At 38.2% G+C, this 25,421-nt stretch overlaps 1 protein-coding gene across 2 annotated transcripts in view; it reads right to left on the bottom strand.

Annotated features, from left to right (window-relative positions):
- Positions 1-9,519: 9,519 nt before the first annotated feature.
- The window catches only part of DNAJC21 (DnaJ heat shock protein family (Hsp40) member C21), a 29,404-nt gene continuing 13,502 nt past the window's right edge, over positions 9,520-25,421 (bottom strand). Inside the window, exons 8-12 of one of the 2 annotated variants that reach the window (XM_050793829.1) lie at positions 23,572-23,730; positions 22,775-22,856; positions 18,254-18,426; positions 14,316-14,391; positions 9,520-13,747 (exon numbers count right to left, since the gene is read on the bottom strand). In XM_050793829.1, coding sequence (XP_050649786.1) covers positions 13,583-13,747; positions 14,316-14,391; positions 18,254-18,426; positions 22,775-22,856; positions 23,572-23,730 — 655 coding nt within the window. In that variant the 3' untranslated portion in view covers positions 9,520-13,582. The remainder of the gene's footprint in view (positions 13,748-14,315; positions 14,392-18,253; positions 18,427-22,774; positions 22,857-23,571; positions 23,731-25,421) is intronic. The other variant, XM_050793830.1, reaches the window with a different exon arrangement.

The following is a 25,421-nucleotide window of genomic DNA, read 5'->3' as shown; positions in this document are numbered from 1 at the left end:
AGCCTCCCGAGTAGCTGGGACTACAGGCGCCCGCCACCTCACCCGGCTAGTTTTTTGTATTTTTTAGTAGAGACGGGGTTTCACCGTGTTAGCCAGGATGGTCTCGATCTCCTGACCTCGTGATCCGCCCGTCTCGGCCTCCCAAAGTGCTGGGATTACAGGCTTGAGCCACCGCGCCCGGCCAGGTATCAGAGTTTTTAAGAATAGTTTGGTAAGTAGGGGGGCAGTGAGTTGGGAGTTCTGATTGGTCAGGTCGGAGATAAAATCACAGATAGCTGAAGCTATCCTCTTGCACTGAGTCAGTTCCTGAGTGGGGGCCACAAGACCAAATGACCCAGTTTATCGATCTGGATGGTGCCAGCTGATCCAGTGAGTACAAGGTCTGCAAAATATCTCAAGCCCTGATTTTAAGTTTTACAATCGTTATATTATCCCTAGGAGCAACTGGGGAGGTTTAGAATCTTGCAGTATCCAGCTGCATGACTCCTAAACTATAACTTCTAATCTTGTGGCTAATTGGTCAGTCCTGCATAGGCAATCTGGTCCCCAGGCAGGAAGGGGGTTTGTTTGGAAAGGGCTGTTATCATCTATGTTTTCAACTATAAACTATAAGTTAAGTTCCTCCCAAAGTTAGTTCGGCCTATGCCCAAGAATGAACAAGGACAGCTGGGAGGTTAGAAGCAAGATGGAGTTGGTTAGGTCAGATCGCTTTCACTATCTCAGTTATAATTTTGCAATGATGGTTTCAATCCTGTCACACCAATGCCATGCACACTGTCCAGGGGCCCAAGGACCTACCTGCCTAGCCTACCACTGCCACCACCAGCACCTGAGCATGCCACCTGGAGGCTCAAGGACCAGCTCACCCAGACCAGCCGCCACTGGTATCTGTGTATGCTACCCAGGCGTGTGAAGACTGGCACATCTGACTCACTGCCACCACTACTGGTGCCTGAGGAGTGGCCTGCCTAGTGTCCCCGATCTCAACAAAGCCTTGCCCCAGTGTCTACTAACAAATGCACCCTAAGCCAATGAAGAACTCACAGTTATCACTGATGCTCATTACAGCCAAAGAAGTCATTATGAAGACTACACTAATGTGCCTACCCGGAAGCAAAGCCAAAGCACCCTTCCCAACCAACACCATTATACATGTATAGGAAAAAAGACTTTCCCTATGAAAGTTAATAGATAAAATTGTAAGAAGTAACACCAGATGTGCAGCTATCACCATAAGGACACCAGAAAACATGGAAAGGAAAGGAAACATAACACCTCCAAAGGACTAGAATAATCTCCAGTAACAGATCCCAAAGAAAACTTACGACATGTCTAAAAAATAATTCAAAATAATGATCTTAAAAGAATCCAGCAAGTTGCAAGAGAACGCAGATAAACAACACACAGAAATCAAGAAAACAATTTATGAGCTGAATGAGAAATTCAACAGGGAGATAGATATCATAAAAAAGAACCAAACAGAAATCCTGAAGTTGAAGAATTCAATGAATTAAATAAAAAATGAAATCAAGAGCTTCAATAATAGACTAGATCAAACAGAAAAAAAAAATTGGACTTGATAAGAGATCTTTTAAAATAACTCAATCAGACAAAAAAATAATAAAAAAAGAGAGAGCAAGAAAGAGAAAAGAATGAAAGCTATGTGATATATGGGAATACTATAAATCATCAAAAGATTCAAGTTTTAGGAGTTTCAGAAGGAGAAGAGATAGACAAACTCATAGAAAACCTATGTAACGAAATAATAGCTGAAAACATCTCAAGTCTTGCAAGAAATGTAGACATCCAGATACAGGAAGCTCAAAGATCTCTAAATAGGTTCAACCCAAAAAGATGTTTTTCCAATGCATGTTATAATCAAACTGTCAAAAATCAAAGATGAAGAGATAACTCTGAAAACCACTAGAGAAAAGCATCAAGTCACATAAGTCAGATATAAGGGAATTTTCATCAGACTAACAGTGGATTTCTCAGCTGAAACTTTATGGGTTAGGAGACAATGGGATGCTATATTCAAATGAAAGAGAAAAAAAACCCTGCCAACCAAGAATACTATCCCTAGAAAAACTACTCTTCAAAAATGAAGGAGAAATAGTCTTTCCCAGGCAAGCAAAAACTGAGGGAATTTATCACCACTACAGACCTTAAAAGAAATGCTTAAGGAAGTCCTACATTTGGAAGCAAAAGGACATTTTCTACTATCATGAAAACACATGAAAGTATAAAGCTCACTGAGCGAGCAGATGAGAAAGAAAATGAAGAAGAAAGAGGACTCAAACATATTCATTACAGAAATCCACCAATTGTAAAGGTGAACAATAAAAGAGGAAGTAGAGAACAAAGAATACACCAAACAATCAGAAAACAACAAAATGTCAGGAGTAAGTCCTCACCTGTAGATAACAACCTTGAATGTAAATGGCTTAAATTCCCCAATTAAAAGACACAGAATGGCTGAATGAACTAAAAAAAAAATACCCAGCCAGATGCAGTGGCTCACACCTGTAATCCCAGCACTTTCAGAGGCTGAGGCAGATGGATCATTTGAGGTCAGGAGTTCGAGGCCAGCCTGGCCAACATGGTGAAACACTGTCTGTACTGAAAATCCAAAAATTATCCATATGTGGGGGTACACATCCGTAATCCCAGCTACTTGGGAGGCTGAGGCATGAGAATCACTCAAACCTGGGAGACAGAGGTTGCAGTGAACCTAGATTGCACTACTGCACTCCAGCCTGGGCGAGAGAGCAAGACTCTGTCTCAAAAAAAAAAAAAAAAAAAAAAAAAAAAAAAAAAAAAAAAAAAAAAAAAAAATCAAACCAAACCAAACCAAATGAAACCAAACAAACAAGACCTAACTATATGCTGCCTACAAGAAGCTCATTTCACCTGTAAGGACACACATAGACTGAAGGGACGGAACAAATATTCCACACAAATGGAAACCAGAAACACACAGGAGGAGCTATACTTCTATTAGAAAATATAAGGCTGGACACAGTGGCTCATGCTTATAATCCCAATAACTTAGAAGGCCAAGGCAGGAGGACTGCTTGAGCTCAGGAGTTGGAGACCAGCCTGGGCAACACAGGGAAATCCCGTCTCGACAAAAAATAAGAAAATTAGCTGGGCAAAGAGTCACATGCCTGTGGCCCCATCTACTCAGTAGGCTGAGGTGGGAAGATTGCTTGGGCCCAGGAGGTCAAGGCTGCAGTGAGCCATGATCATGCCACTCCACTCTAGTCTGGGCAACAGACTGAGACCCTGTTTCAAGAAAGAAAAAATATATAGAGAGAATTTAAGTAAAAAAATAAAAAGAAAAAGAAACACAGAAGGTTATATTATTTATGTCATTATATAATAATATATACAATGATCAATGATCATATATCATTATATAATGATAAAAGGATCAATTCAGCAAGAGGATATAACATTGTAAATATATATGCACCAACACCAAATCACCCAAATATATATAACAAATATTCTTAGTGCTAAGAAGAAAGATAGACTCTAATATAATAATAGTTGGAGAAGTCAACACCTCACTTTCAGCACTTGAAAGATCATCAAGACAGAAAATTAGCAACAAAAATGGACTTAATCTGCACTAGAGGCTGGGCATGGTGGCTCACACCTGTAATCACAACAGTTTGGGAGGCCAAGAAGGGCAAATCGCTTGAGCCCAGGAATTCAAGACCAACCTGGGCAACACAGGATATAGGGAGGCCCTATATCTACAAAAAGTAAGATTAGCCAAGCATGGTGGTGCATGCCTGTGTTCCCAGCTACTCAGGAGGCTGAAGTGGGAGGATCACTTGGTCCTGAGAAGTTGAGGCTGCAATGAGCTATGATTGCACCACTGCACTTCAGCCTCGGTGATAGAGTAAGACCCTGTCTCAAAAAAGAAAACAAAACAAAAAACAAACAAACAAAAAAACCACACACACAAACCTTTACTATACGCCAAATGAATCTAACAACCTAACAAACATTTACAGAACATTTCACCCAACAACTGCAGAATATACATTTTTCTCATCAACAAATAGAACATTTTCCAGAAGAGACCACACAAGGGGTATTCAAAATTCATGAAGAAATGTATATTGTGAAGAAACTACACATGGATGTCAAAATTTTTTGGACTAAAACTTGTACTAACTTACCATAACATATCAGAACAGGATCTAGCTTGAGGCACTAAGAAGGATAAGACATCGGTTTGAAAAAAGAGTCTATCAGAGCTATATAAATTCAGCTAAAATTGAAGGAAGAACAAACATCAAATTTATAGTAAAGCTCGGGTGGATGATGATAAAATCATGTTTTACAAAAAAATGTATGGGGACAATGCCCCAACAAAATTAGCAGTTTATAAATGGGTAATTCATTTTAAGAAGGGACAACATGGTTTGAAGATGAAGCCTGCAGCAGCAGACCATTCACATTAATGTGCAAGGAAAAAAATACATGTTGTTTGTGCCCTATTTGAAGAGGACCAACAATTAACAGAAGAAACGATAGCCAACGCCATAGACATCTCAATTGTTTCAGACTTCAAACAATTCTGACTGAAAAATTAAAGTTGAGCAAACTTTCACCAGATGGGCACCAAAACCATTGCACTGTCATCAGGCACAAACAAGAGCGAAGCTTTCAATATAAGTTTTTTAAGTAGCATCAAGATCCTAAAGCATAGCTTCAAAAAATTATAACAAAAGATGGAACATGGCTTTACCAGTACCATCCTGAAGATAAAGCACAGTCAAAGCAGTGGCTACCAAGAGGTGAAAGTGGTCCAGTCAAAGCGAGAGTGAACTGGTCAAGAGCAAAGGTCACGGCAACAGTTTTTTTTTTTGGATGGTAAAGGAATTTTGCTTGTTGACTTTCTGGAAGGCCAAAGAATAATAACATCTGTTAGCCAAAGCTTCAGTCAAAAAATGCCCAGGATAGCATCACCAGAGACTGCTTCTCCACCACAACAATGCTTCTGATGATTTCTCCATCTAATAAGAGGAATTTTGTGAGTTTCTGTGGAAAATTATTAGGCATACACCTTACAGTACTGATTTGGCTCCTTTTTTTTTTTTTTTTTTTTTTATCTTAAAAAAAATCTAGCCGGGCACAGTGGCTCACACCTGTAATCCCAGCACTTTGGGAGGCCGAGACAAGCAGATCATGAGGTCAGGAGATTGAGACCATCCTGGCCAACATGGGGAAACCCCGTCTCTACTAAAAATACAAAAAATTAATTGGGCGTGGTGGTGGATGCCTGTATTCCCAGCTACTCAGGAGGCTGAGGCAGGAGAATGGCGTGAACCCAGAAGGCAGAGCTTGCAGTGAGCCAAGATCGTGCCACTGCACTCCAGCCTGGGTGACAGAGTGAGACTCGTCTCAAAAAAAAAAAAAAATCTAAAAGACATCCATTTTTCTTCAGTTAATATTGAAACAAGACTGCATTGACATGGTTAAATTCCCAGGTTCCTCAGTTCTTCAGGGCTGAACTAAATGGCTGGTATTGTCACTTACAAAAGTGTCTTGAACAGGATGGAGACTTTTTTTGTTTTTTTGGCTCACTCTGTCACCCAGGCTGGCGTGCAGGGGTGTGATCTCGGCTCACTCAATCTCTGCCTCCCAGGTTCAAGTGGTTCTCCTGCCTCAGCCTCCCAAGTAGCTGGGACCACAGGTGCACAGAACCACAACCAGCTAATTTCCATGTTTTTAGAAGAGATGGGTTTTTGCCATGTTGGCCAGGCTGTTCTCGTACTCCTGGCCTCAGTGACCCGCCTGCCTCGGCCTCCCAAAGTGTTGGGATTATAGGCGTGAGCCACCGCGCCTGGCCAGGAATGAGCTTATTTTGAGAAATATAGTTTACATTTAAAAAAATCTTTTAATTCCATTTTTTTCCACAAACTTTTTAAGGTTCCCTAGTATGTTAGGACACAAAAAAAGTAAATAAATAAATAAATAAATAAATAAAAATAATTTAAAAATTGAAACAATATCAAATGTCTTCTCAGACCATAACAGAATAAAACTAGAAATTAGTAACAAGAGGAATTTGGGAAACTATACAAACACATGGAAATTAAGCAACATGCCCTTAAATAACCTTTTTAAAAATTTAAACAAATGAAAATGGAAATGCAAAATACCAAAATCTATAGGATACATCAAACGCAGTGCTAAGAGAGAGGTTTTATAGCAATAAAAGCCTATGTCAGAAAAGTAGAAAGGGGTCGGTCGTGGTGGTTCACACCGGTAATCCTAGCACTTTGGGAGGCTGAGGCAGATCACTTGACATGAGGAGTTTGAGACCAGCCTAGCCAACATGGTGAAACTCTGTCTCTACCAAAAAATACAAAAAAAAAAAAAAAACTAGCCAGGCATGATGGCATGCACCTGTAATCCCAGATACTCAGGAGGCTGAGGCTTGAGAATCGCTGGAACCCGGGCAGAGGATGCAGTGAGCCAAGATCGCACCATTGCACTCCAGCCTGGGTGACAGAGTGAGGTCTTGTCTCCAAAAAAAAAAAAAAAGGAAAGATTTCAAATCTGCTGCCTCATCATCAAACTCTTGGGCTTCTCTGCAACTACAGGTAGACAATCTACTGGCCACAACAGCTGCTGTCACATCTTCTACAGTGTTTTAACAGAGGACTGGCCAGTCTCTGACTGTACATTCGCTGGTACAGGGAGCTCACCACATCCTGATACCGATTCCATTGTTGGATGGAGCTGTTGGGAATTCAGCTTCACAATATGCTGAGACAACTGTAACCTTTGGACTCACAAAAGTATGAGTTCTTATTTAATTTGAAAATAAGCGAAGAGAGCTATAAACTACCACTTTTTCTAAATGCTGTTTCTATGACCTTTTCAATTTCAGAAATGGTTAGAAATTTTCTCTAAGTAACATTCAAATGATTTGCAGTGCGAAGAATAATTCGACCCTTTTCTATTTTCAGAAGGCACATGGTATCCAAAAGGACATCACTGATGTGGGGCCCTCTAACTAGTTTTAACAGCAAAGTAATTATCTGTAAAAATGTACCGAGCCTTCTAATGTAATTAAGGATCACTGATCTTCAAGACAGCTTCTAGCTTTAGCCTTTAAAATTTTTCTTCCATTTGAGGCAGAAAGAATTTCATATATGTAACAGTATCTTTTAAAAACTACAGTACAGGGCCAGGCATGGTGGCTCAGGCCTGTAATCCCAGCACTTTGGGAGGCCAAGGTGGGTGGATCACTTGAGGCCAGGAGTTCAAGACCAGCCTGGCCAACATGGTGGAACCGTCTACAAAAATTAGCTGGGCATAGTGGCGTGCCTGTACTCCCAGCTACTCGGGAGATTGAGGCAGGAGTATCACTTGAACCTGGGAGGTGGAGGCTGCAGTGAGCCGAGATCATGCCACTGCACTCCAGCCTGGGCAACAGAGTGAGACTGTGTCTCAAAAAAAAAAAAAAAAAATACAGTACAGGATCAGTTTAATCACTGATACCTCTCTGGATTACTCCGTTGTTGAGATTCTTTCAGAAAACAAATTGAACAGTTAAATGAAGCAAGAATACTGTGAGACTTTGGAAGTAAACAAAAGCTAACAGTTATTGAATGCCTACTACATGCCAAGCACCGTGCACACATTTAAGACTCTAATCTTCACAATTGTGCCAGATTGGTCTCACCTCTATTTTACAGATTTTTAAAAAAAATTGTTCAATGAGTTTAAATCACTGGCTTAAATTCATGTTAACACAGGACTGGAAATCAATGCAAGATCTGAGAGTTAAATGACCACATGCCCTTGCCCCTGTTTAAACTAGACCTCTCACTTAGCTAACTGTACACATGTGGAAACATGAATCAGTTAGGATTTATTATCTGTGACAGATCAAAACGGCAGTGGCTTCAGAAACATAGAAGCTTTCTTCTTTCCAGTGCAGAGGTAGACAATCCAGGGCTCCTAGGGTCCCTCTGAGGTTTCAAGGGTAGAAGCTCCTATGCTTTTGTTGCTGTGCCCTCTGTGGTTTCATGATCCCGGATAGGGACCAGAGCTCCAGCCATTACCTCTTCATTTTGGCTGGCAGAAGGAATAAAGACGTGCCCCTATCTTTAAGGACATGTCTCAAAGTTGCTCAGATCACTGGCCAGATCTGATTGACTGCAAGTGAGGCTGGGAAAGTAATCCTTATATTCTGGGTGGCCTTGCACTTATCTGAAAATCAGAGTTCTAAAAAGGAGGATGAATATTGAGAGACCATAGCCTCTGCCAGTGTGCTTAAGGAGTATGCCAGAAATAAAAAGTAGAACTTAAATCCTTTCATCTTCCCCTTCATGCAAGTGTATATTCTGCTAGCAAAGTGAGACACTGATCTGTACTTTTCTTGATACTTGAAGTATTTTGTTAGAACCAGAGTAACAAATCCCCAGGGACCTACCATCCAGAATTTAACAAATGCTTACATCTTCCTTCGGATTTTTGGAAAAAAAAAAAAAAAAAAAAAGAAAGAAACAGAAGAGACCCCTTTTGCAGCCACAAGCAGTTCTACTCTCCTCTGAGTTCAAGGCAACTGCTTTCTCATTATGTTTCTATACTTTCTCTCTATAAATAACAATCAACACAGTTTCTTAAAAAACTGTATAAATGGCATGCATTTCATCTTCTGTGACAGCTTATTTTCATTCACTATTTTTTCAAGGGCCACCCACATTACAGATCAAGTTCATTCATTTTAACTGCTCAATTGTTTACCATCTATAAATAGGCCACAATTTACTTACCCATTTTCTTGCTCATGAGCATTTAGGTTATTTCCAACTTTTCCTGGAAACAAACAATTCAGCTGTGAGCCTTCTTGTACATTTCCTTGTACACGTGTGCATGGTTCTCTAGAAGATTGCTTCTCAAGGTTTCATGAGCATGAGTCACCTAAGAAATCTTAACCACAGAGTCTGGTGCAGCAAGTCCAGGTCAGGACCTGAGAGTTGCAAGCTTCCCAGGTGAAGAACATGCTGCTGCTCTGTGGCCCAGACTTTGGGAAGTGAGACTCCTAAGTGTATACCTAGAATTGTTGGGTCACAGAGTATGCAAACCTCACTTTCTTAGACATCATCAAATTGAACCTGTTTTTACTCCAAAAGAAGTGAACGTGTTCCTATTTCTCCATTCTTACCAACACTAGATCCTGTGACTTTACCTTTTGCTAATCTGAAAGCATGAAAAAATTAGGTGACATTTCACTATCAGGACAGTTATAATATTTCCACATTTTTTTTTTTAACTATTCAGGCTTTTTCTGTTCATATAGTTCATCCATTTTTCCAATACAGCAATTTTAAGTGTGGTCCAAGGACCCTAGGGGTCCCCTAAGACCCATTCAGTGGGTCTGCAAGGTCCCTTTTTTTAAACAATTACCTATCTATGTGAGGCTGATTTTCTCCTTCACATACTTCAACCAAAACACACAGCAATAGACTGCAGAAGCAGGTATGAGAGGCCAGCTATCTTTTATTAAGCTAAATGTTAAAGAGATTTGTAAAAATGTAAAACAACGCCACTCTTCTCATTAAGTTTTTGTTTTGAAAACTAATCATTCTTCTTAATGTTTTTCTTAATAAATAATTTTAAAATTCTAACAGAAAATATCAATAGATTTAACCTACATACACGAAATCTCTTTGGGGTTCTCACTTTTGAAGAATGTAAAGGGATCTTGAGACCAAAAGTTTTGAGAATTGCTGTTCTAATGCATGGCTGTCATTTTCTCAATGACTTTTGTATGAGGTTATTTTGTTTTTTTAAAGTATTCCAGATACTAATCCTTTGACAGTTATAAGCATTGCAAACATTTCCTTCCTGTCCGTAGCTTGTTCTTTTACAGTGTCTATTGTTCTATAGAAGCCATGATTTTGTGCGTCATTTTTTCCTGTGTATGCTTTTGTGTCTTGCTTTAAAGAAATCCTTCCCATTTGCAAAACCATGAAAATAACCTTATAGATTCTCATTTAGAAGTTTTGTTTTCATATTTAGGTCTTTAATCCCTTTGTTTTTAGGGAAGGGTATAAGGTAGTACATATTGTTTTCCCCATAGAACTTGCTGTATCTGTCAAAAATCAAGTTCCCATGTAAACATGGACCTGTTTCTGGGCACTTTATTCTCATCAGAGATCCCTTGACTGACCTCTACTGGCACCAGCCACGCACTGCTTTAACTGGTATACCTTTAAAATATTATTTGATAGTGTTAGGACAACTTCATGCCTCTTCCTCTCGTTCTTCTTCAAAATTATCTTGCTTTTTCTTAAAAGTAATCTTTCTCTTCCCATATAACACATTTTGGGGTGTAACAGAAGGTCTACTGAGTTGGGAGTCTAGGCATCTGCCCTGTTCTAATGGCAGCTGCCCCTAACCAGCTGTGGCTGAGGAGCTCATATCTCTCTGAGCTCGGCTTCCTTTTCCATGGAACAAGAAATCTGAAAATCACCTCTATTTTTCCTCTCCAATCCCAACAGCCTATAATTTTAGTATACAGACATTAAACTTAACAGATAAGGAAGGGAATTGAATAGAGATACTTCAGCATTGCAGATTATAGGAAACGGAACTTCCGCCACATAAATAGTAATGTTTAGGAATTCATAAAAGAGTTTAAAAGTTCTCTTCATTATTTTATGTTGAAGGTTAGGCTAGAATCATCACCAGAGTTTTCATGGGATTTTGGGGGTCCTCTAAAATGAAACTATGTCTTGCCATAAGAGTTTTACTTCCTGTATGAGTTAAACCACAATTTTGGAGACAATCTTATACAAATACAGAGGAGTTTCCAATCAGAAAATTTTGTACGGGAGGATTTAGAAAAAATGAAAACTTCTGATGAAACCCATTATAAGTCTTCGCATGGAACCAAAATTCCAATATTACTTCACCAGCAATCACTAGGTGATGAACTCTGATGTGACTGACCTCCACTAATTCATTTACAGCTCTGCTTTTTCTTCTTTGTGATCAAAGGCAGGAATTAGAAAAATGCTTGGCTAGAGCTAAGGATACTGCTCTTATTTTGAAGCAGGGAAAGTCTAAATGGGCTTTGTAGGGAACCCCCAGCTTTGGCAACATTGAATGAATTACAGAAAGAAAATGGGATTTCCCCTAACTGTCTCCTCCTGGAACCCTCATTGTATGAATCTCCACATCTGAGCTAACTTCAATCAAGATGGGTACTTTTCACTGACCTCTAATGAGATCAGTGTAAGAAGCATGCCCATGTATTTCAGAATATTGTTTTACCTCAGACAAGTGAAATTAAAAGTCTGCAATTCACCAAAAATATTTTACCCTTAGCATAATATATGGTATGTTTCTGTTTTCCTCTTCAGAAGTAGACTTAGGAAGCAAATTCCTATAAAACTTAATTGCCCATTTAATCCAACATGTATACTTTAGTCTGCAAATATATAAACTAAAAAAGATTTACCTTAATTAAATTTAACAATATTTTGTATAAAGCTTTTGTGTTTAAAAAGCATTTTCATATATACTATTTCATTTTACCTTCATAATCATCCTGTATGATAAATGGAGACAATATTATTATGGTAAGAACTGTGTTAGAGATAAGAAAAAGTTCTGAGAAATTAGATGATTTCTCAACATCACAAAGGATGAGACACAAGACTTAGGTCAGCTTCCAGTCACAACTCACGAAGATCCCTTGAAAACTACGGTTGATTTTTGTCAATCTGCATAAAAGTGACAAGTAACTCCACTCAACCCTCATGAAAACAAATTAAATACCTGCACGTTCGGTACAAGAGAAAGCGAAGAAGTCATAAGGGACATTTGCAGTACATTAACTGCCTTTCAAGATGACTTCGTATTTTTTACTGTATAATAACATGTGACGAGTATGTCCTCTGGTTCATTTATATTCCTATTCATAATTACGGCCAATTCATCTAGTTCAGATAAGAAGAAAGTAGAGCACATTCAGAAGTCTCAGGATAAGAGATCAGAAGATACGAAACTGGTTAGTATTCCCCCTGAAGAGATCAAGAAGGGGAGCGGGGACAATTATGAGGAATTAGTGATAGAAATTAGCAAGAAATGGAAACGTATGAAGGTAAAGAAAAAAATATATCTCTAAATGGAAAAGAAAAAAATTTAAGTTTCAAATGCTTATTTTTAAGTCAATAACACAGAAGAAACCTGATCATCAATACTATCCATGAAGCTATCAGAAAAGACTTTGCCATTAAGGATTTTAGTGTTTTAGAGCTGATCTATAATTGAAAATTTGTTCATTTCGTTAATCTGAAGATTTGAGGATATGCAGAAAGCAATAACTTCATTGTACAGAAAGTATACATTTCAAGCCAGTGAGTTTAGAATTACTTTCAAGACCAATTAAAAGAACTGACTAATCCATCCTAAAAATGGACTTAATACTGATCAATGTACACGACTGTTCTAATACTCAGTTATAACACTTCTCCATATTTCTTTTGTGTTAATATTCATCATTGCTATAGAACAGATGGTATAAGCCTCAGCTCTATCACAAAATCTTTCATTAACAAAGTTTTTCTCCATTGAGTCACGGGAAAAAAAGAACAAAAACGTCTGAAAATAGGGAAGAAAAAACCCAATGAAGAATAACACATTTCTTGTTAAATAGTAGAAATTCTGTACCATCTGCTACCTTGTTCTGTCATACTTTACAGCTGTCACTGTGCCTAGGGAGGACATGCCATGTAAACTAATTTGCTTCCACCTCCACAATTCAAATCAGAGCAAAAAACTGAACAATATTTTACTGGTAAACAGTAAACAATATTTTACTGGTAAACCAGTAAATATTTTACAGAACAATATTTTACTGGTAAAACAATATTTTACTGGTAAACCAGTAAATATTTTACAGAACAATATTTTACTGGTAAACCAGTAAAATATCAAATTAAATCAAGTAAAATCTTGAAGAGATACTATTCTTGAAACACAACTACAAATGTTCAATTAGTTTCTACCTATCATTGCTCTTGAGAAAAAAACACAATAATCCATAATCAGTTATTTAAAAATAATTTTTAAAATCGGATCCAGTGTCATGTGGAAAAATGATCTGTGATGCTTTTTAAAAGATCCGAGTTTTTCATATATTGTGAAGGATTAACAAAATACAAAAGCATTAAGTAAAAGTAATGTGAAATTCACAAAATAAAGCAGAAAGGAGCACTTCTGTGTTAAAATAATGTAATTCTCCCTGTACATTTCTGTCCACATGAGCCAACAAACATCAAGAATACACACTTTACAGTATTTACCTGTTTTAAGACATTCAAGTCAATTCAGATGGCAAAAGTAGAATTCAATCACTAGTGAAATGTTTTAAAAATATATATTAAACCAAAAAAATGTTTTTACAAGATAAAAAATAATCTTCCACAATGTAATTAATTGCAGATCATTGAAATTTTAACTCTTTAGATGATTTCAGTTCAGTTTTTTGGTTTCAAGATCTAGAGACAGTCAAACAAAAGCACAGGCAGAATCTCTATCTGTTTTTACGTTTCTCTTTCTTGCTTCGACTACTTGTTGCACTGTTTAAAGATGATGATGAAGGTGCTCTTGCATGACCTGTGGCCTTTAGATGGTCAAAAAGTTTATTCCGGGATGGAAATTCACTATGGCAGGTTGTACAGCTGATAAGAACATCACTCTGAGAAGGGCAAAAAATCATAAATAAAAGTAAGCATCATCACTTAAGAGTAGTGTTTTAGGTTTTAATGTCAAGATTAAGCATCAAACAATTGTAAAATAAAGATGTTTTAACAGAGTGGACAGCTAATAAACAGGTCCAACAAAGGCAGATGTTCTTGGAGGTTAAATCCCACTAATCAACACAATTAACTTTAAGGGTCCTGAGACTTTCAATAGCATGTACCCCATGGACTAGAACGGAGGAAGAGTTTATGCTTCACAATTAATCTCCAGAACTTGACACATGTAATTCTTACCACCAAGGCTTTAGATTGAAAAGTAATAGAAAGCAACAGTAACTGTTCTGGTACAGTCGAGCATTTCCAATGTGCTTCTTTTTATTTTAATGAAAAAAAGATACATTATGTATACAAATTCTACCTTTATCAAACAAAACTGTTGATGGATCCACGTCTTTGCAGGTTCTTTGGGGAATGGCTCACCAAATACACATTTCCATCTTTAGATCATTATATTGCTTAAACAGCAAGACATGCTAAAGAGATACAAATATGATTTTGACCTACCATTGCCTGTGGTTCAGCAGGTACTTTGACAGGTTTTTTCATATCTTTGGTTTTCTTTCCTTTGGGTTTAGGAACACTGGAAAATAAATAATTCAGCATAATAAAAAAAAACATACTCCTTTTAATCATCATTATTTGAGTGCTCTAAAGAACACTCAAAAAAGTGAAATGCACTTTAAAGGTTAATTCATTAATTTTAAAGGCAATTTAAATAATCTTTACATTCAAATGAACAGCTTTAAAAAGCAACTTCAGAAATCAAATTGAATATCAAATTTGGCATAAAAATTAAGGAATTTACTTAAAACAGTTGAAACAAAGTTAAAACAAGGTTCTTAAAATATTTCTGAATGTTTTATACAGTGTTTTCATAAAAAGCAAAGCACTGCCACGCGCAGTGGCTCACACCTGTAATCCCAGCACTTTGGGAGGCCAAGGCGGGGAGATCACTTGAGGTCAGGAGCTTGAGACCGGCTTGGCCAACATGGTGAAACCTCCGTCTCTACTAAAAATACAAAAAATTAGCTGGGCATGGTGGCAGGCACCTGTAATCCCAGTTCCTTGGAAGGAGGAGCAGGAGAATCACTTGAACCCAGGAGGCAGAGACTGCAGTGAGCCAAGATTGTACCACTGCATTCTAGCCTGGGTGACAGAGCAAGACTCTGTTTCAGAAAAAAAAAAAAAAGCACAAAGCACTCAATATTCCATTTAAAGAAGCAAACCATCTTCATAACCAACCAATAGTAATCATAAATGATCTGACATGAAGTGTGGTTCCCCAAAAACATTAACTTCTTTTTTTTGTTTGTTTTTTTGAGATGGAGTCTCACTCTGTTGCCCAGGCTCGAGTGCAGTGGCGTGATCTTGGCTCACTGCAACCTCTGCCTCCCGGGTTCAAGCAATTTTCCTGCCTCAGTCTCCTGAGTAGCTGGGACTACAGGCACGTGCCACCACATTCAGCTAATTTTTGTATTTTTTAGTAGAGACAGGGTTTTACCATATTGGCCAGGATGGTCTCAAACTCCTGACCTCGTGATCCACCGCCTCGGCTTCCCAAAGTGCTGGGATTACAGGCGTGAGCCACCATGCCAGGCCTAATATTAACTTCTTGAATGTGATCCAGTCTAACAAACATTTCAATAGTTGCACAGAGAAATGAGTGAAACAAAGACTCTGTAATACATTTTTCATAAAATTAAATTTGCTCAATGTAAGGAATTTACTGTTATTTAAAAATTATGTCCTTTCTGTTGATCTGATGGTTTTTCCCCACCGTATCATTTAGATCAGAAATGATGTCGCTGGGTTCCTCTTATTCTGCCTGAACTGCTGAACATTCCTCTACTCATCTCCTACATGAATTTCAATTGTCCTTAAGCATTTCATACCTCCCCTCATTTGTGCTAACCAAATTCATAGGGTAAAAATCTGGGTCCAACTATACTGTACAGAACAGACAGGATGGGTTATAATGAGTAAGTTATGATAATGCTTCCGGTTTATAGGCATACTATTCTTCAAGCAGAGGTCAATGGCCTGTGTTAAGTTAAATGGCCTATGCATTTAAAAGATGCAGATTAGGAGTGTAACATATTGTGTAGGATTCAGCCAGCTTTGAAAACATCAAGAAAAGGATATAATGGCATAAAAGGCAACAAATAATACATACTAATTTTCTTTTTTTTTTTTTTTTGAGACGGAGTCTGGCTCTGTCGCCCAGGCTGGAGTGCAGTGGCCGGATCTCAGCTCACTGCACGCTCCGCCTCCCAGGTTTACGCCATTCTCCTGCCTCAGCCTCCTGAGTAGCTGGGACTACAGGCACCCGACACCTCGCCCGGCTATTTTTTTTTTTTTGTATTTTTTAGTAGAGACGGGGTTTCACCGTGTTAGCCGGGATGGTCTCGATCTCCTGACCTAGTGATCCGCCCGTCTCGGCCTCCCAAAGTGCTGGGATTACAGGCTTGAGCCACCGCACCCGGCCTATACATACTAATTTTCAAACTATCATCACAGATATGACACAAATATGTCTAACAAATTTAGGATAATATTCCTGGCAAACATCACTTATAATATGAAAGACAGTTACATCTCTGAAACTGATATCTAAGACCTTTATTTTTTAGAAATACTAAACACACACACACACAATTTTTTAAAAAAACATGTCTCAGTAGGTGGCCAGTGTCCACACCACTCCAGAGAAGCAGCAGAGGAGTCCAGCATAAAGGCCCTGGATCCAGGGGACAGGAGTAGTGTGGGGAGGGTGGTGGGTGTAATGTATCTGTCTTAGCCCTGCCATGCTGCAGCTGTGAAGAAGTCACTTGAATTCTCTGAATCCTTTTCTCACCTCAGTGAAATGAGAGAGCTGAACTATATCAGTGGTTGCCCAAGTCTGAGAACCTTCTTCCTCCCCAGACCAATTCTCATGTAGAAGTAACATGGAGGCTGGGCATGGTGGCTCACGCCTGTAATCCCATCACTTTGGTAGGCCGAGGCAGGTAGATCACAAGGTCAGGAGTTTGAGACCAGCCTGGGTAACATGGTGAAACCCTGTCTCTACTAAAATACAAAAAAAAAGCCAGGCGTGGTGGTGCATGACTGTAGTCCCAGCTACTCGGGAGGCTGAGGCAGGAGAATTGCTTGAACCCAGGAGGCGGAGATTGCAGTGAGTCGAGATTGTGCCACTGTACTCCAGCCTGGGTGACAGAGCAAGACTCCATCTCCGAAAAAAAAAAAAAAGAAGTAACATGGAAAAGAAGTGAAAAATTTTAGTTTTAGATGAAGAAGGGGTTCAGAGGCCCACAGCCCCACCTCTTGGCCCACCCTTGCATCCATCCCAAAGGACACACAGGCTCCGTGGAGCCAGATGATCTGGGTGCCTTCAAGTCGTCAGGCAGATGGAATGAAGTGTCAGGCTTTCTACTCAACAGCTTTTGTCTTTGGACAATTAACCTGAAATTCAGTTTCCCCATTAGCAGAAAGGGAACAAACACCTGATGTCAGAGTGAAATAAATATGAATTTCCCCTTCTAGGCTTCTACTCTCCAAAGTTCTTCAAAGCTTCAACATGACCAGTTTGTGTAATTCTTTATATACTTTCTTCTACAGCCAGAGCCATATTGTAGGCCTCAGTCACATCTGTTTCCTCCTTCCTTAAACCCCTAAGTGCCTTAAACGCCAAAGTACACACACTCCCCCACCCCATCACTGTTGCTCCAGTGTTAGCATTTTTACCTCATGCTCCCACTTTGCTCTGTCACTTTTATTCTTTTCAGGATTCTGTAATGACAGAAACCTGAAGCTCCTCACTATCAGATCTTTCCTCAAGAAACAAGAAATGATTCTCTGTTCTAGAGGAACCGAGGAGGATGTGGAAAAGAAAGTCAGACAAGAGGAGGAAGGAGAGGACAGGACTGGCTACCTCCCTTGAGTGAGACCTCCTCCTAGGCCACACCATGGCCTTGTGCAGCACCAAGAGTCCAGGGCTCCCCTAAGCAGGAAAGGCCCCAGCTGCTGCCATGCATCCTCACAACATGGTGGGGCCCAACACAAGCTGCTGTCATGAGCATGGAGATTTGATCAGTAACACTCCAGGGACGCAGCAGGAGTCTTGTTCTCATGTGAGTGTCAAGGGTTAATGATCCACGACAAAATCAGCACCACAGCAGGATAAGGGAAACAAGAACTGGATCAAAGTGACATCTTTCTGATTTTGGCCATGCTGCTGATATGTGTGTGGGCACATTCCTCTAGCATCCTCTTCTCAATGCTCTTCATCTGTATACATATGTGTGTGTATCTATATGCAAATATGTACAGATACATCTAAATTACTTGGTCAGTCATGGGAAAGAAGATTTTATTTGATATATGAAAAGCTATATACTTACTATCAATATTCGGTAATTTACAAATAATACGCAACTTTGACTTACCTTTTAGTTTCACTTTTTGGATCATCACATGGTTTAATGATCTCTGTGACACTGACATTTTCCTGGGGACTATCTTCCAATTCTTTGGTACTGTCTTGATTTAAGTTAGTATCTTCTGGATCAAGCTTTACTCCTTCTCCGGTTCCATTTACATTGAAATTGTCATCATAATTCTAGGTAATAAAACGTATGTGCCATTACAAAATAAATCTACTACTACTAGTTTTTTATGTTATGTTGCCAAATAGTTATATACTTTCGGGAAATAAAAAGGGGAAGCAGGTAAGTTAAGAACATGGATGCTCATTACAGAGATAGTAAATTAGCAGAAATCTGAAAACAATCCAAATGTTCAAAAAGTGAAAGGCTGAATATATGAAGAAAAATTCTGAAGTGCTTAAGTATCATGTTTCCAAAGATATTCAATTATGTGAAAAAATACAACATATTAGCAAAAGCAGAAGAGAGAAAATCGTAATCACAATTTAATTCTTTATTAAGTAATCTCTACAGGTAAAATTGAGGATGATATTTTTCCATATTTCCAAATGATAAGCAATGGGCAACTATTTTTCTACAGTCACAAACAACGGCAACAACAAACAGGCATTATAGAAGAAAGACACCGGGCAAACCTATCCTAAGTGTACCTGTCTGTTTTCAAGCAACATTTTGGCACATTTGTGCTCGCTCTCTCCACCTCTTCTCTCTCCCAACACACACTTTTTCCCCCAAGCCATCTGAAAGTGAGCTTGCAGGCAGATATGAATCTTTGCCAGGTACATCCTAAGAATCAAAACATTCTCTGGCACAATACTCACGCTCAAGAATCTAATGCTGATATTATCTGTTACACAACCCACATTCAAATTTACCAATTAATCCTTTTCCCCTATTGGGACATACAGGATAGGGGGTGTAATCAGGGATCACATGTTGCATTTAGTTGTCAGGTATCTTTAATGTCCTTTATTTTAGAACAGTTCCCCCACTTTTTTGTTTTGTCTTTCATGGTGTTGACAATTTGATGTTTTGTAGAGTGTCCCATAATTTGGCTTTGTTTGGTTGTTTCCAAATGATCAGATTCAGGTTAAACATTTCTAGCATAATACTATAATCCCAGGAAGCAAAATGCGTTTGTCACATTTTTCAGTGATATTAATAAGTTTGATCATTTGGTTGGGGTGCTATTGCCAGATTTTTCAACTATAAAGTACATTTTCCCTTTTTTAATTAATAAATAATCTCTAGAGCATGATGCTGAGACTATGTAAATATCCTGTCCCCATAACCATTTACTGAATATACTTGGCATCTATTGATGATTCTTGCCTGAAACACTTATATACTGGTGGATGTAGAAGAGTGATTTTCTCCCTCTATTACTTCTGTCATTTGCACTTGTACTAATTAATATTCTCCTGTAATAATAAAGCTTTCCCATTTCCTTTCTCCAACTCCCACTCTTTTTTTTTGAGACAGTCTTGCTCTGTTGCCCAGGCTGGAGTGCAGTTGCGGGATCTCAGCTCACTGTAACCTCAGCCTCCAGGGTTCCAACGATTCTCCTGCCTCAGGCTCCACAGCTGGGATTACAGGCGCGTGGCACCATGCCCAGCTAATTTTTGTGTTTTTAGTAGAGATGGGGTTTCACTATGTTAGCCAAGCTGATCTCGAACTCCTGACTTTGTGAACCACCCACCCTTGCCTCCCAAAGTGCTGGGATTACAGGTGTGAGCCACCACGCCTGGCCAACTCTCACTCTTTTAAAAGTCAATATAGATACATAAATTTATTTTTAACAAATGCAATGTATGAAGATCTATTACCTTTATTCCTTTTGATGACTCAAATTTTCCCAAATTGGCAGGCCCCGCAAGCTGGATCTTGAGTATTTCTAATGTATCCCTATCAGTTTTTGAGCTCTTCCTTAGTTTCTAGTATAAGATGCTCTAGGCTCATGTTCCACTTTCCCAGTCTCAGCCCTGAAATCAGCTACTTCTCCAAAGATCAAGCCTGTTTCCTTTTCATGGAAAAGGAAACTTAAAAACCAATACGTGTGCACTAGGTGTGCTCAATGCTAGGGGTGTCACTGCTTCTAGTTCCTCACAATGCACACTGCTCACACACTTACTTTCTTTAAATGACGGGCTCACACCAACATCTCCACTTCAATCCAACTCCACAGTATTCTTCTTCTCTTTCTCCCTATGTTTGTACTTCCCTCTTCCCACAAAAAGAATATGGTTCCCAGTAACAATTTATTCATTTAATTCCTTTTTTTGGGGGGGGTCAAGGGTCAAATAATTTAATTTTTTTAAGATGTCAATACAACCTACATTGTGAACAAATTCAATTTCTATAAAAATCCCAATAGCACAGGATTTTTTTACAGACCTATTGTTTAAAATTTTTTAATTTGATTATGAACTATAACTAGCCAAGCACTCATGAAAAAGAAGAGGCATTATACTTCCTGATTTCAAAACATATTAAAATCTACAATAATAAAAACAATGTGGTATTGACACAAAGACAGATAAACAGACAACAGAACAGAATAGAGCACAGAAATGAACTCTTCTGTACATGATTAAATGATCTTCCACAAAGTTGCCATGAGCACACAATAGAGAAAAGATAATCACTTCAAAAAAAAATGTTGAAAACTGCATATCTACACTGATAAAGCTGGATCCTCTCCTTGAATCACATACAAAAAATATTTTAAATAAAATACTTACACATAAGAAATAACTAACAAATCTCTTAGAAAAAATATAGGGGAAAGAAATGACATGGGTCTTGGCATCATTTTCTTAGACACAACATTAAACACAGATCAACAAAGAACAGAAAAATTTAACTACATAATACTTCAAATTTTCTGCATATCAAAAAAAAATTCAATAGTGACAATGCCTCCTATGAAATTGGTGAAAATATTATTCATTTACTTTCAAAAATACCACACCAATACCACCCAAAAAATACCAAATTCAGGACTTACTTTTTTGGCAGTTAATTTTATCTTTCAACTATATCCCATGGAACATATTCAGTCAGAGTACTATGTTTGAGTTACCTGAATTAAATTTTCTTTCCTGTCAGTCAGGGTCATTTGTTTCTATTTACATTCAGTTTTAATTTGGGAGTGTTTTCCTGTACAATCCTTGTTGTTTATGGAATTTTTCTGGCCATACGGAAAACTTTCCCAATCTCAAGTTTCAAGATACTCATTATTTGCTGCCATATGCTCTTAAATCTATCAGTACATGTCTCCACACTGCCCTTCCCTTCAAAAATATCTTAGAAAATATCAGGAAAAGTGCTACATCAAGCTAGGTCTGAACTTGCTACAATCAGGAATCATAAACGAGGAATGCTATTAAAGGAATATAGCTTTTGTGAGAAACAATGGGGTGTTCATTTGAAGCATTTTCACCAGTAAGAAAATACTAATATATGTGTTTATGGTTGCAATCAATAGAATCTATGCTCCATTAATCAAGGTAATACAGGCTCAGGTTAAATATAAATCTCTCTCCATTTATTTTTTCCTTACTGTAGTGGTACTGACATACACAAACGAAAGAGAAAGTGTTCCAAACTAATAATTATAAGGTGTTTGGATGGATGATGGTAGGCGTCAATTTATAAAAAGAACACATATTTGCTATGTGGTTTTATAACTGAAGCAAAAAGTTCCAAATTACAATTTTAAGTGATTAACTCATGTGTTATGTATCATTTTTGGAATAGGAAACTGATTTTAAAAAGACTATCAAATATATTATTATAACCATTTGGATAAATAAGCCAAATCTAAAGTTTTATTAAAAAGCATTAATGCGTTTTATTAAAAATATTTAATACTTAATGTAAGTTAATATAACTAGATTATACTAAAATGGCATAAAACCAAATATCCTTGCTAAAATGGACAAATTCACTTTATTTTTATAGGTGTAACAACATAATATCATTTTATTTAAAAATAGTCCTTAAGATAATGAATTTGGACTTCAGCTGTGAAATATTTAAATTACTTAAAACTTCTGAAAAACAGAAACATTTTTTCAAGACTCATAATCATTACAAGTTTCTAACCAAATGTTCCTTTTGCAATGTTTATGTTGTTGGCAGAAATAAACTTAGATAAAAAAATGACCAATCCCAGATTTTCCTATTTCAAGACTTTAATTGTTATCCTGACTTAAAAGCCCTTTTGTGAGACGTATTCAGATTTTTAATACTGAAAATTCAGCTAATTCATACCAGGGGAATTCCACATGCATACCTGTTAAACACACTGGCAGTCATAATTAAGTTAGTTATTACATACATGCAAGGGAGGAAAGCACTAAAAAAGGAAAATATTTCCAATTCCTTTTAATCAAGCTTACAACCAACATAAAATTATGGAGTATAAGTCTCTCTCCTTAATACAGACGACACTGAATAAATAAGAGCACTGTGACTTTACAGCTGGCATTTAATATTAACAAAACCTTTCTAACATACCTGTGCTGGTTTCTGTTTCTTTTTCTTCTGTTTTTTAGAAAGCCTAAGAGCAAATATAAATCGAAATGTCAAATACTTGACTCTGTGAAGATCAAGTGGAAAAAAAAAAAGTTGAAACACTAGTGATAAAGTAGTAAAATAGAAGTAAAAGATTAAAAATATTTAATATCATAAAGCATTAAAAGGAAAATAAAGTATTCACATTGTCATTTTAGAGAATAACAAAAGGCTGTAGTTCAATGGATAGTAATTAGCATATCAATTGCCAGGTATAAAAACTGCTTTTAATATAGCGATAATATGTTCTATAAATATTATAGTTGACATTCTGTTTGTATCCACTTCAACACTATAAAGTTCCACGAACTAGAAAATATGGAGACAATATTAGCATAACTGAATAACTTCCTTGGGATAAAACAGACTTTAAGGCCGGGCGCAGTAGCTGACGCCTGTAACCCCAGCACTCTGGGAGGCCGAGGTAGGTGGATCACCTGAGATCAGGAGTTCAAGACCAGCCTGGCCAACATGGTGAAATCCTGTCTCAACTAAAAATACAAAAATTAGCTGGGCGTACTGGTGTGTGCCTGTAGTCCCAGCTACTTGGGAGGCTGAGGGAGGAGAATTGCTTGAACCCGGGAGTTGGAGGTTGCACTGAGCTGAGACTGGGCCACTGCACTCCAGCCTGGGCGACAGAGCAATTCTACATCTAAAAAAAAAAAAAAAACGAAAAAATCTTTAAATGCAATCTCTGAATGTGATAAGTATTTCTAGCGACATTTAATATTTAGAAGTACTTTTGTTTTGGTGCATCTTCCATTTCTTCCTCAGAATTGTCATCTAATGGATTTTCATCAATCTGAGGTCTTGAAAAATTTTCTTCCTCCTCCTCCAGCTGTTGTTTTAGCAAGGCCACCATTTCCCGATGCTTCTTTGACTTCTCGTGATTTTTCATGCTGAAAGAGCAATCTGACGTGAGCAGCTGCGCTAAAATTAGTTCAGGTGTCCAGATAATGTTGCTGGATAACTGCAACCAAGATAAAATTTGCTTTTTTCCCACTAAGCAAAAAGTTTATGATTTTATTTTATTTACTTACTTTAAATTTTTTTCTTTTTTTAATTTGTTCATGATTTTATACAGAGAAACAGAACGTGTCAGGATTCCTCCAGTAGTAAGCACACTGGAAGCTCATGGCCATGCTCTTTCTTCTAGTACCACAGCTTTCCCTGTCTTTCTCTGTTCTTTTATCTACATACATTTTCTTCCCTTCTGGGAATGGGGGAATGTTGGCAGGGGGAGGTTTGGCCAAATTCTCTACTTATTTTGATTTTTCAATTCTTAAAGCTTCCTTCATTGTTTCCTTTTAATTGCTAAGTATTTGCTAAGTGTTTTTACGTTCCAGGCCATCCCACAGACTTGGAGGGATCACTGGGAAATTAGAAAACACACATTCTAATGTTAAAAGGAAGAGGCCCCTGGACTAGAGAAATGGTGGTGGGAGGGCTTGAAATACAAGAGCAGTTTACTGCCTCTTGCTTTTTCACCAGCTGCTTTTCACCTTCTCAGGAGAGGTCTCCTTCCTCACTCTCACCACCGTAATGTAAGTTTAGACACATCTCTACCCCTCTGTTCAAAACCCTGCTGGCAATGTCTGACTTAGCACACCTACAGGCAGCTAACAAGCATTCCACAAAACAGAGTTGACAACATAAGCTACAAGAGTTATATCAACTAAAAAGGAGGAACCTTTGTCAACTATCTACTTCCTCTCATCTGTTTAGGCTTTTGGTATTATAGTTTTAGTTGCTATTTTTCTTTCCCACTAAAATTCTCCCTAAGACCAAGCTGCCCTGGAGATAGATACTGGAACATCTTGTGTCTGAAAGTAAGTCCTCCAAAAAAGATAGAGGCACATGTCAAAAGGACACAAAAACTGGCTTGAAGGAATGCTCACTAACCAATTCTGGAAAAATTTGAGCAAGAAAAGGTCGGTAATGAATTATACAACACTGAAAAAAATTCATACATTCAAACTGATAACAGACACATTTTTCATGGATAAAAGGGAAGGCTCCAGTTTACAGCAAAAGGCCAAGTACTAACAGATAAAAACTGGAGGGGGCACTGGCACTGGAAAAGCATCATTTTGCAACCATCATAAAAAAGACTGATGTGGCCGGGCGTGGTGGCTCACGCCTGTAGTCGCAGCACTTTGGGAGGCTGAGGTGGGTAGATCACGAGGTCAGGAGATCAAGACCATCCTGGCTAACATGGTGAAACCCTGTCTCTACTGAAAATACGAAAAATTAGCCGGGCGTGCTGGCGGGCGCCTGTAGTCCCAGCTACTCGGGAGGCTAAGGCAGGAGAACGGCGTGAACCCGGGAGGTGGAGCTTGCAGTGAGCCAAGATCGTGGCACTGCACTCCAGTCCGGGCGACAGAGAGAGACTCCGCTTCCAAAAAAAAATACTGATGCAAGCTAAAACCATCAACAGATGCCAAAGTTACAAGGAAAACTTTTATGAGAAGCACGGTATCTGCATAGTTTTAAAGTGTCTCCTCACAGATTAAACATGTTACAAGGGAAAGCTTGTTGCAAGGGAAAAAATACAACTCTATAGTAAAATTAGTAGTATAGTAGTAAAATT

Source organism: Macaca thibetana, chromosome 6, assembly GCF_024542745.1.
Source record: "Macaca thibetana thibetana isolate TM-01 chromosome 6, ASM2454274v1, whole genome shotgun sequence".
Taxonomy (NCBI): Eukaryota; Metazoa; Chordata; class Mammalia; order Primates; family Cercopithecidae; genus Macaca; species Macaca thibetana.
The sequence above is the reverse complement of the archived record's forward strand: the minus strand, read 5'-3'. Positions and strand labels throughout refer to the sequence as shown.